Here is a 12,145-nt window from a genome sequence, read left to right as displayed (position 1 = left end):
TTGTTGAGAGTTTTTTGATTACTGATTCAGTTTCATATACATTTTATGTATATGAAGATTATGTTTCTAGGAATTTACCCATTTCTTCTAGGTTGTCCATATGTTGGCATATAATTTTTCATAATATCCTCTTAACAATCTTACATGTTTCTGTAGTGTCATTCTCCATTTCTGATTTTATTTGGGTGTTCTTTTTTTCTTGATGAGTGGCTAATGGTTTATCAGTTATTCTGTTTTATCTTTTCAAATGGTCTTTTCTATTGTTTTTTTAATCTCTGAATTTATTTTTACTCTCGTTATTTTCTTCTTTCTACTGGCTTTGGACTTGCTTTGTTCTTTTTCTAGCTCTTTTAGGTGTACGGTTAGATTGTTTGAGATTTGTTTTGCTTTTTAAAGTAGGCCTGTGTTGCTATAAACTTCCCTCTTAGAACTGTTTTTTGCTGTGTCCCAAAGATTTTGGACCTTCACATTTTCATTTTCATTTGTCTCCATGTATTTTTTTTTATTTTCTCTCATTTCTTCATTGACCCATTCATTGATTGTTTAGTAGAATGTTTTTTAGCCTCCATGTGTGTGTTTTTTCCCATTTTTTTCTTATACTTGATTTGTAGTTTCACACTGTTGTTATCAGGAAAGATGCTTGATATGATTTCAGTCTTAAATTTATTGAGACTTATTTTGTGGTCTACCATGTGATCTAAGCGAGTGTTCCGTGTGTACTTGAAAAGAATGTATTCTGCTGGTTTTGGATGGAATGTTCTGTGTATACATATATATACATATATGTATATATATGTATATATGTTTAGTCCATCTGGTCTAATGTGTCATTCAAAGCCACAGTTTTCTTGTTGATTTGCAGTCTAGATGATTTATCCATTGATGCAAGTGAGGTGTTAATGTTCCCTCTATTACTCTGTTACTTTCAGTTTCTCCTTTATGTCTGTGAACATTTGCTTTATGTATTTAGGTGCTCCTGTGTTTGGTGCATAGATATTTACAATTGTATGTCCTCTCTTACTCTCTTCCCTTGTGGTTTGATGGATTTCTTTAATGTTATGCTTGGATTCCTTTCTCTTTATTTTTTGTGTATGACAGGTTTTTGGTTTGTGGTTACCATTGGGTTCATATATAACATCTAATGTATATAGCAGTCTCTGTTAAGTTGATGGTTGCTTTATTTCAAACGCGTTCTGAAGGCACTACATTTTTACTACCCTTTCCACATTTTATGTATATGATGTCATATTTTATTTACATCCTCTTATTTTGTGTGTTCCTAAACTAATTTTTGTAGATAAAATAGATTTTACTACTTTTGTGTTTTAATCTCCATACTGGCTTCATAAGTGATTAATCTACTACCTTTACTATATATTTGCTTTTACCTGTGAAATTTTTTCTTTTCATAATTTTCTGTGATTCATGGCCTTTTCTTTCCAGTCAAAGAATTCCCTTTAACATTTCTTGTGTGGCACCTGGGTGGCTTAGTCAGTTAAGCGTCTGACTCTTGATTTCAGCTGAGGTCATGATCTCAGGGTCCTGGGATCAAGTCCCGTGTCAGGCTCCGTGCTCAGCTGAGTCTGCTTCCCCTCTCTCTTTCTCTTCCTCTCCCCCCACATGTGCACACACACTCTCTAAAATAAATAAATAAATCTTTAAAAGAAAGAATTCCTGGAATGCTTGGGTGGCTTAATCCCTGCTCAGCCAGGGAGTCTGCTTCTCCCTCTCCCTCTGCCCCTCCTCTCCACTCATGTGCGTTCTCTCTCTCTCTCTCTCTCTCTCTCTCTCTCTCTCTCTCTCTCTCTCTCTCTGTCTCTGTGTCTTGCTCTCTTTCTCTCAAATAAAATCTTTAAAAAAAAAATTCCCTTTAACATTTCTTGTAAGGCTGGTTTGGTGGTGATGAACTCTTTTAACTTTTGTTTGGGAAACTCTTGTTTCTCCTATCCTGAATGATAATCTTGCTGGGTAGAGTATTCTTGGTTATACGTTTCTTCTTTCAGCACTTTGAATATCTCATACCACTTTCTTTTGGTCTGCAAAGTTTCTGCTGAAAAATCAGCTGATAGCTTTCGGTTTCCCTTGTTTGTAACTATTTTCTCTTCTTTAAAAATTCTGTATTTATCATTACTTTTTGCCATTTTCGTTATGTGTCTTGGCATGGACCTTCTTGGGTTCATCTTGTTAGGGGCTCTCTCTGCTTCCTAAACCTGTTTCCTTCCCCAGATTAGGGATGTTTTCAGCTATTACTTAATTGAAATAAGTTTCTTTCTGGCATCCTTATACTGCAAATGCTGTTCTGCTTAATGATGTTGCGGAGGTCCCTTAACCTGTTCTCACTTTTTATTCTTTTTTCTTTTTGCTGTTTAGCTTGAATGATTGCCAGTGTTCTTCCATATTGCTGATCTGTTCTTGTACTTCCTCTCATTTGCTGTTGAGTCCCTCTATTTCAGTTAGTGAATTCTTCAGCTCTGACTGGTTCTTTCTTGTATTTTCTGTCTCTTTGTTCTAGTTCTGAGTTCATCTACTCTTTTCTCAAGTCCAGTGAGTATCTTTATGATCATTACTTTGAATTCTTCCTCAGGCAAATTGCTTATCTCCATTTCATTTAGCTTTTTTATTGTAATTTTGTCCTTTCATTTGGGCCATATTCCTCTGTCTCATTTTGTCTACTTTTCTGTGTTTGTTTCTCCATATTAAGAAAGTCAGCTGTATCTCCTGGTCTTGAAAGTGGTGGCCTTATGTAGAAGATGTCCTGTGGTGCCCTGTAACATAGTCTTTCCTAGTCACCAGAACCAAATGCTCCAGGTGTGTCCCTTGTGTGGGGTGCTTGCACCCTCCTACTATTGTAACTGAGCCACGATTGCCTTCAATTCAGCCACTTACAATGACTCACTTTGTTTGCTGTGGGTGCAGTGGGCAGGATTTGCTCCGGGTGCTGTTGAGGAACCTGCAATGGCTGCTGCAGGCAGCTCTTGTGGTCTCATTGGTGGGTGGGGAAGCCATCAGCCTAGCAGTCTACAGTTAGCCTTTCTGTCACAGCTATTGGTGCATCAAAGGGCAGGTCTTGCTCCCTGTACAGCCAGCTAAGGTTCCCAGCTACAAGAACTGCACGCATGGTGTGTGGGCTTATTTCCCCCCACTTTCCCAGTGCAAGAATCACTTTAGAGTGGCGCCAGTCCCAGCTAAGGCTGCCAGGTTGGATGGGGCAGGGCACACAGTGCTAGCAAGGTAGATGGAGAGTGTTTGTGTTGGCTCTCGCAAGTGACCAGTTAGTTATATAGGCTGGGGTGGGAGGGAATGGTACCCACTAGCACTTTTCTTAGAGTAATCTGCAGATCCTGCCCGTTTGGCACACCTTCTAAAACAAGTCAGTAAATCTTCATGTATATCTCAGATGCTTTTAAAACTGCTACTTCTCTTCTGTGTCTCAGGTTATTATTTAATATGCTAGCTCTTTAAGGATGAGCACTCAGTTTCCTGTAGCCTTCCAGCTATCCCAGAGTTAAGCCCACTGATTTTTTTTTTTTTTTAAAGGCAGAGACATTACTTTATTCAAGCAGAGATGAGCCAGACACAGATACAACATGGTAGGAATACAGGGGGTCAGGGTCAGGATATAGGAGCATACCCTCACTCTGTGGCCAGACACCCCAAGAGGTTGCAGTGAGGGGGGACAGGGCTGGTGAGCCCTATCATGAAGACCACCACAGCCCCCTCCCCTGGGAGGGACCTTTCCCAGCCTACTGAAGGGGGAGGGGGAGGGGTGCAAGGAAAGGGGCCTAGTCCTATAGTAGTTCATATAAGCATCACTGGTTCTTAAAGCTTCTGGAGTTAAGCCCTACTGGTTTTCAAAGCAACACATTACAGCAATTCATCTTCCAGCACAGATCCCCAGTGCCAAGAGTGCCCTGTGTGAGGTCTGAGCCTCTCTTCTCCATGCTTGTGATGCCCCTCCTAGTTGTGGTTAGTTACACCAGGTATTTGGTTCTCAGGTACATCTTTTTTCAATGTGGACTTCTCCCTTTGATTATCCATGGAAGGTCTGTTCTGCCAATCTTTAGGTCATTTTCAGTTAGTGTGTTAGGTATAGCTGTTCTCTTGTGTCCATGGATCAAGGTGAGCTCAAGACCCTCCTACTCTGCTATCTTCCACCATTTGGTACCGTATCATTTTAATGGGAAAAGTAAGATCTTTTTAACAAGTAGTGCTAGGATGGATTTTTGGTTATTTGGAAATAAATGAGACTTGACCTCATTTTTTTCCATACGAAAAAATTTATTCAATAAATGTAAAACCAGGAATATTCTTTTTTTTTTTTAAAGAAGGCCCTTTATTTTTTTTTAAGATTTTTATTTATTTAACAGAGATAGCATAAGTAGGCAGAGCGGCAGACAGAGGGAGAGGGAGAAGTAGGCTCTCCGCTGAGCAGGGAGCCCAATGCGGGGCTCGATCCCAGGACCCTGGGATCATGACCTGAGCCGAAGGCAGCCACTTAACCGACTGAGCCGCCCAGGCGCCCCAAACCAGGAATATTCTTAACCCCCATTTCATTGTATAAGGATTTAAGTGGTTAGTTTAAGGGAAAAGTAACCCTGAAGTGTGCAAAGCTTATTAAACAGTAGAAGAAACAATAGGTGTCTATAGTTAACTTTTAAGTTTTTAAAAGGAAGGCTTATTTATGTTATCTTTATTATTTTCTTGATATATACCGTACCTCTTTTTTTTTTTTTTTTAAGATTAAATTTAATGGAGAGAGAGAGCGAGTACAAGCAGGGGGAGCGGCAGGCAGAGGGAGACGGAGAAGCAGGCTTCCTGCCAAGCAGGGAGCCCGATGCGAGGCTCGATTCCAGGACCCTGGGATCATGACCTGAGCTGAAGGCAGACTCTTAACAACTGAGCCACCCAGGTGCCCCTACAAGTATTTTTTTTTAATGGATGATTTACTTGTAACTACTTAGACCATGACTTTTTGCTAAGTTAAAGGCAGTGAACTCATAAACAGATACAATGCGTATCATCTGAAGAGCATGAAACTTACACATAGATAACCCACTCTTTACTCCTAAATGAATGCCAAAGGAAGTAAAAACAAGAAAATACGCATAGTCAAAATAGGCAGCAATTATATATCCAGACTTTCTTGAATTACTATATTGTCTGCCACTCTGGTCCCCAAAAGAAAGTCTTTCCATTCTACCATGTATATCTCAGTGATGCAAAATAGTTTGTAAACAGTTGGCAGATACAAGAATGATATTTCCAGGGGCGCCTGGGTGGCTCAGTTGGTTGAGCGTCTGCCTTTGGCTCAGGTCCTGATCCCAGGAAGGAGTCCCCCGTCAGGCTCCCTGCTCAGTGGGGAGCCTGCTTCTCCCTCTGCCCTTCCCGCCTGCTTGTGCACACTCTCTCTCTCTGTCAAATAAATAAAATCTTAAAAAAAGAAAAAAAAGAATGATATTTCTATATAATTATAAATGTACCTCCCCCCCCACCATCACATTAATGGTTAGTGGCAGGCCTTTTCACAGTAGAAAGTCTTAATAATATAAGAAGACTTTAAGGAAAAACTGAAATCTTGCAGTTAATGGTTTATATGAGAAAAGCATACACAGTAATTAAATGCAGAGATTGAATCTTGATCTTACCCAATGACCTAACCAGGGGTCATTTTTTTCCCCTAAGGACATTTGGCAACATCTAAATATTTTTCATTATCACAGCTGGGGTAGTTCTGTTGGCATCCACTGGTTAGGGGCCAGGGATGCTGGTAAACATCCTGCAATGCACAGGACAGTCCCTCACAACAAAGAATTATCTGGCCCAAGATGTTAGCAGCGCCAAAGTTGAGATATCCTACAACCAAAGGATAAGTAGATGGCTGGATAGTACAATGAGAAGGAGGAAAACTAAATTTCTTTCTTCCTCATTGAAAAGCCAATTTGTGATGCCTAAAACTGGGAGGAAAAGCCAGTAAATAGCAATACAAGCATGTTACTTTGAGATTTGGACATAAACACCAAATGAATCAGCTAATAGTGTTAAAAGTGACTAACTTCTGGGAAAGAAGAAATGGGTAAAGGTGGTTGGGGAGTGCTATTTGTTTTAATTAACCAGGTAAAACTGGTTGTTGCTTTGTATTAAGTATATATTCAGTTTTGAATAAAACCTTTACAATATGTTAAAGATACTGAAGTTCAGAGAAAGTGTCTTACCCAAAGTCACATAGCTAGATTTGACCTTCCATCTAAAACCTTAGTTTGCTCTCTTGAATCTGACATGAATATTTAATTATACATGTGCCTTATCTCCCTTAATAAGCTGTAGGTTCCCTGAGGCCAGGATTTTTACCTGATTCAATTTAGTAATCTTAAGAATAAGTAGCCTTATATGTGGGGTGACTTTAACCATCTCACTGGGACACTTCTGAGAGTGAAATGAGATTCTGTCAATAAATACAGTGCTCTTCATCTTGATACCTTTCTTTCCAGTGGTTTTTGTTTTGTTTTGTTTTCTCCTGTTTTCTTAGAGGCTTTATAGTTAATTGGTGGCTGCCTCACCTGCTTTTTACTTAGCTTCAGTTTTCACCCAGGTCATCAGTAAAAATGTTGGTTGTGAGAGATGTAGTATTGCACTAGAGTATTTTTGAACTTCATTTTCAGAGAATCTCAGATGAATGTCCCCGGAAAGATGCCTGAAGACACAGATAGGGAAAGATACAACCAGTTTAATCTTGGAACCTAGAATAGAAAGCAGAAAACCCATGAGCCTTTGGCTCAACCACCTTTGTCTTCTTATTATCAGTTCTTGGTATTAGACCACATTCAGTAATTGTCAAATGATCACAGGTATCCTTGTTAGAGTTCATGCCCAGAATAACAACTAACATGACTGTGGTGCCAGATAGAGTTTTACATGTATTTTTGCATTTAATCATCTAAACAGTCTCCCTAGTTAGGTGTAGTCGATATCTTCATTTTATTGCCAAAGAAATTGAAGCTTCAGTGGTCCAAGTAACTTGCCCAAGGTCATACAGTTGGGACATGGCCCATCCATTGAGAATTATGACTATAACAAGTTGAATACCTGTTCATTACCAGGAAACTCAGGAAGGAGAAACAAGTCTAAGTTTGGATTTGGTTATATAAAAAATAACACTAACTATAGTCATTGACCTTCTGTTGGCTTTTTTATATGCTTTTCAATACAGTTTCATCCAATCCCATAGTTTTAATTAATAGATTTTGATAACTTCCAAAATATATCTGTAGATGATATTTCCTTTTTTTTAAATTTTTTTCTTTTGTGTGTAGATATTTTTTTTCAATTTTAGACTAGTATATCCATTTGTAATCTCCATTTGAATGTTCCACAAATACCTCAGATTCCTTGTCTAAAACTGAAACTCCAAACCCATTTTCGCTGTTTCCCTTATCAGTAAATGATCCCACCATTCAGTCAGATGCCCAGGCAGAAACTTAGGGTCATTCTTTACTCCTTCCTCTTCCTTGGCCTCCAGAGGCACTCAGTTACCAGTAGTCCAGATATCTCTCAACTCCATCCTGTCTCTACTCCTACAATCCTAGATATATAGCCACCATCATCTCTTGCCAGAATTAAACTACCACAGTTTCTGACTGTTTCTGTACCCTTGGTCTAACTTACAGTTAGAAATCCATAATACAATCAGCAATCTTTCTAAGTATGAATTTGATTATGTTGCTCCTGCTTTTTTTACTTCATGCTGCCAATGTTGCTTTCAGGGTTAAATCAAAACAAAGCTTTTAGTTTGTTTTTGTTTTTAAAATTTATTTATTTTAGAGGGGAGAAGGGCAGAGAGAGAGAATTTAAGTAGACTCTGCACTGATAACGAAGCCCGACACGGGGCTTAATCTCACAATCCTGAGATCATGACCTGAGAGGACACTTAACTGACTGAGCCACCCAGGCACCCCAAGGCTCTTAGTTTTCTTAAACATTATCAAATGCAGGGTTCCAGTTGTGTTGTATACAAAAATATTACAGCTAATAGGGTGCCATTCACATTGTATACATTTTTGTTATTTTGAATTTTATTGATTCTAAAATCAGTTATATATCTTATTAAATGGAATCATACAATATGTGATACTTTGTGACTGGCTTTCACATATCATACTGTTTTCAAGGTTCATCCATGTTGTAGCATATAACTTGTTTTTATAGCCAAGTAATATTCCATTGTATGGATAACACCCACATTTTGTATTTATCCATCAGTAGTGGACATTTGAATTATTTCTACTTTTTGGCTATTACGAATAATGTTGCTATGAACACTTTGTACAAATCTGTGTAGACCTACATTTTCATTCTGGTATTGGTGGGTCATATGGTAACTGTTAAGATTGCCAGGCTATTTTCCAAGGCACCTGTACCATTCTACATCTGCACTAGCACCTCAGGAAGGTTTCGAATTTTCCATATCTTTGCCAACACTTGTCATTATATTTCCTTTCATTATAGCCATCATAGTGGTTGTGAAGTGATATGTGGTGGTTTCGATTTGTATTTCCTTGATGACGAATGATGAGCAGCTTTTATATTAATAAAAATTAATATACATTAATTTTTTAACATTTTTTTAAAGATTTTATTTATTTTGAGAGAGAAAGGACAAGCGGAGGGGAGGGGCAGAGGGAGAAGCAGGATCCCTGCTGGGAGCGCAACTTGGGACTTGATCCTAGGACCCTGGGCTCGGCTCATGACCTGAGCCAAGTGCAGATGCTTAACTGATTGAACCACACAGGCACCCCTCTTTTTAACAAATCTAAGATAAAGTTGTAATCTATTTCTCCCCAGATGCTGGAAACAAAATCAAAAAATTTGTCAGCATCAGAAAACAGAAAAAGGAATGCTGTTAGAGAAGAAGAAAATGAAAGAAAATCATATGGACCATTGAATACTCTTTTAGAAAAAAAAGAGGGAATACCAGAGAAAAAGGAAAAGACTTCAGAGCTACAGGTTTTGGCAGAATATAGCACAGATACATCACTGATCAAGCAGGATGTGAATTTACCTTCTTCTATGTTAACCATAGCTGATAAATTTCAAGAGCCGCTGGAAGAGAAAAAATCAGAAGACTGCATTATATCAGTTGTACTTTCTACAGACCCAGGTACATGGCCCCGAATTTTGAATACTAAACAACGGGACATTCTTGTTGAAAACGATCCACCTCAAGTAAGAAATTTTAACTTTCCAAAAGACAATACAGGGAGGAAGTTTTCAGAAACTTACTACACACGAATTCTTCCAAATGGTGATAAAACCACTAGATCCTGGTTACTTTATTCGACTGCAAAAGATTCTGTATTTTGTTTGTATTGCAAACTCTTTGGGGAAGGAAAAAATCAACTGAAGAATGAGAATGGGTGCAAAGATTGGCAGCATTTATCACATATTCTTAGCAAACATGAGGAAAGTGAAATGCATATCAACAATAGTGTTAAGTATTCAAAATTAAAATCTGATTTGAAAAAAAATAAAACTGTGGAATCTGCAGAACATGGATTACATGAGAATGAGAAAAATGATGGTGTGCTCTTGTTGTACACATAATATGCCTGATGTGGTTCTTGACATAATAGGGTCTTAAATTTATTCAGAAAAGATCTATACCCTAATGGTCAGTACCATTTTTGTTGGGAGGCTCCTATGACTTTCAGCAGTTCGTTAGCAATAAGTATAATAGCAAATAAATAGTAAAGAATGTTTCTGTTCCAAATTCTAAAGCTAATTGGGTTCAGTAGTAATTAATGCAGATTTCAATAAAGGCAGTTGTTACTTTTTCATTCTGTGTCAGTTCACACCTTTTACAACTGGCATTTGAGGACTGACATTTAACATGTTTGGTTAATTTTCTGTTCTGATTACTTTGCAAGAGGGAGAAAAAAGGCTTCAATTTATCAATACTAGTTTGAACAAGATACTGTGTGACTATTCTCATCATTATTAAGGTAAAAACATTCAGAAACAGTTTGAGAGTAGAATGGAATCTGAAACTGCAGCTTTTTGCTATTAAACCAAATACCTGTGATTTATTTCTTTTGGGCAAAACATTTTTTTATTATCTGAGCAAAACAGCATTATTTGTTACATTATATTAAGGTGATTAATTTGCATTTTATTGGTCTTAATTTATAAATGTTTTTGCTTTTATTGTTGTGTGAGAACTATAAGAATAAAGAGTGTATACCTATTTTTATGTTAGTACAAATCTAAGAAATATTAAAAATATGTTAAGTCAACCTTTAGGTATTGTGGCAATTTTTTTTTTCCTCTGAAGACTACATGCTTAAGTTTGAGAAATACACTAATGAAAATTAAGGATCTCTGTTTTTTCAGATGGTCACTGTTCCCATCACTATATTTAGGAATTCTCCCTTTGTATCTGATTTTGGATACCAACTTTATCATATATTAAATTCTTACATATACCTGGGTTGTGTTTCCAAGCTGTGGAACAAAATGGCATATGAGCGATGACCAGAGCAGAACAAGGTGCATTCTTTTTGGCGGGGGTGACACTAGGAGTACTTATAGACTCTGTCAGTGATGCCAGTGCATAAAATTATTTTTACAGTACCTAGGAAAATCATTCTCATTAATTTATAACCATTTTGGTTTTTGACACTGGACCATTTCAGTCTTTCAGAGTTGGAGTTGAATGAAGCTTTGGGATGTTTCCAAAAATCCAGTTTACTCTTGGAGGCCTAAGAGGATTCTCTAGGAATATAACACAGGTTTTGAAGTTCCTTTCCAAATGATTAATGGGCCCATTATTTCATTAAAACTTAACAGTTAATTGAATGACATTATATTAGATAGACGCTTGGTATCAGTGGTATCTGAGTAAACTAATGAAATCAACCAGTGGCTACTTAAGATAATTTCCTAAAAACATTGAATTTGTCCATTGAGAAAACAAAATTAAATCCTTTCCTTTATTATTTGACACACAGAGAACACAAATAGGGGGAGCTGCAGGCAGAGGGAGCGGGAAGCCTGATGGCGGGGCTTGATCCCAGGACCCTGGGATCATGACCTGAGCCGAAGACAGACACTTGATGACTGAGCCACCCAGGCGCCCCAGATCCTCTCCTTTAAATTCTTTCATTTTGGGGACATATATCAGACTCTTTGCTCGGCGGGGAACCTGCTTCTCCCTCTGCCTGCCGGTTCCCCTGCTTCGCATGTGCTCTTTCTCTCTCTCTCTGACAAATTAATAAAATCTTCAAAAAAATTCTTTCATTTCTTCAACATATTGCACACACCTGTAAGGCACCATAAGCTCTTCATGTAGTAATGAAGTAAATGTGAAAATTTTCCAAAAGATGTAGATGCTGGGTTTATCCCCGTTCCCTGTAAATTTCATTCAACTTTGTGGTATGTGAAATTTTTCATAATGAAATGTTGATGGAAAAATCAACTAAATTCAGAACATAATAAATATCTCTAGGCAGGGGAATAATTTTTTTTTCCATTATCAACTTTTTTTTAATTATAAAATTACTATGTTCTTACTGTAGAAGGAAGGAAGAAAACAGTTAAAAGTCTTGTTTTTCATCTACTTCCCCTGCTGAAGGACTTGTCATCAGTGATCTGGACTGTACCCAGGGTTTGTTTTCATCTTTTTAATTGAGAAAAGGCATTAGGAAACATCTACCACTAATTTAATATAAAAAATTAGGAAGGACAATTCAGAATAACAGTCCTTAAGAAATGGGAATTTATTGGTTTTCTCATTTCACAAAGGACAAGGGAAATTCTTTGATAAATTTTTTATATGTACAGGGTACAGTTTGCTACACAGGATGTAAAAGTGAGTAAGTGAAGAGCTCAAGTTCTGTAGAAAGAATAATGCTTTATAATTTTAGGTCATGTTACTCTTCTGATTCGAAGCTTTGAAATTCCCCATTGCTTTTAGTTTAAAAGTCCCAGCTCCTTGGCACATCATAAATAGCTGCAATCCTGAGTGGCAGATAATAGGGAAAGAGGTTGTAGACAAAGACAACATTAAGTACAAAATTGTAGAAGTGACTAGTGCTCTATAATTTTGAATTATAAAGTGTGACCATGTTAGGATGAGATTAAAAATTTGAGAATT

At 37.6% G+C, this 12,145-nt stretch overlaps 1 protein-coding gene across 2 annotated transcripts in view; it reads left to right on the top strand.

Moving 5' to 3' along the window:
* The window catches only part of ZMYM5 (zinc finger MYM-type containing 5), a 36,622-nt gene extending 26,400 nt beyond the window's left edge, over window positions 1-10,222 (top strand). For both annotated transcript variants that reach the window (XM_088021779.1, XM_028106965.2), the window contains exon 9: window positions 8,839-10,222. In XM_088021779.1, coding sequence (XP_087877905.1) covers window positions 8,839-9,597 — 759 coding nt within the window. In that variant the 3' untranslated portion in view covers window positions 9,598-10,222. The remainder of the gene's footprint in view (window positions 1-8,838) is intronic.
* The last annotated feature ends 1,923 nt before the right edge of the window (window positions 10,223-12,145 follow it).

The sequence above is a fragment of the Eumetopias jubatus genome, unplaced genomic scaffold (assembly GCF_037043125.1).
Source record: "Eumetopias jubatus isolate StellerSeaLion01/CBP00866 unplaced genomic scaffold, mEumJub1_p1.0 scaffold_3, whole genome shotgun sequence".
Classification (NCBI taxonomy): domain Eukaryota; kingdom Metazoa; phylum Chordata; class Mammalia; order Carnivora; family Otariidae; genus Eumetopias; species Eumetopias jubatus.
This window is presented reverse-complemented; position numbering and strand designations above follow the sequence as displayed.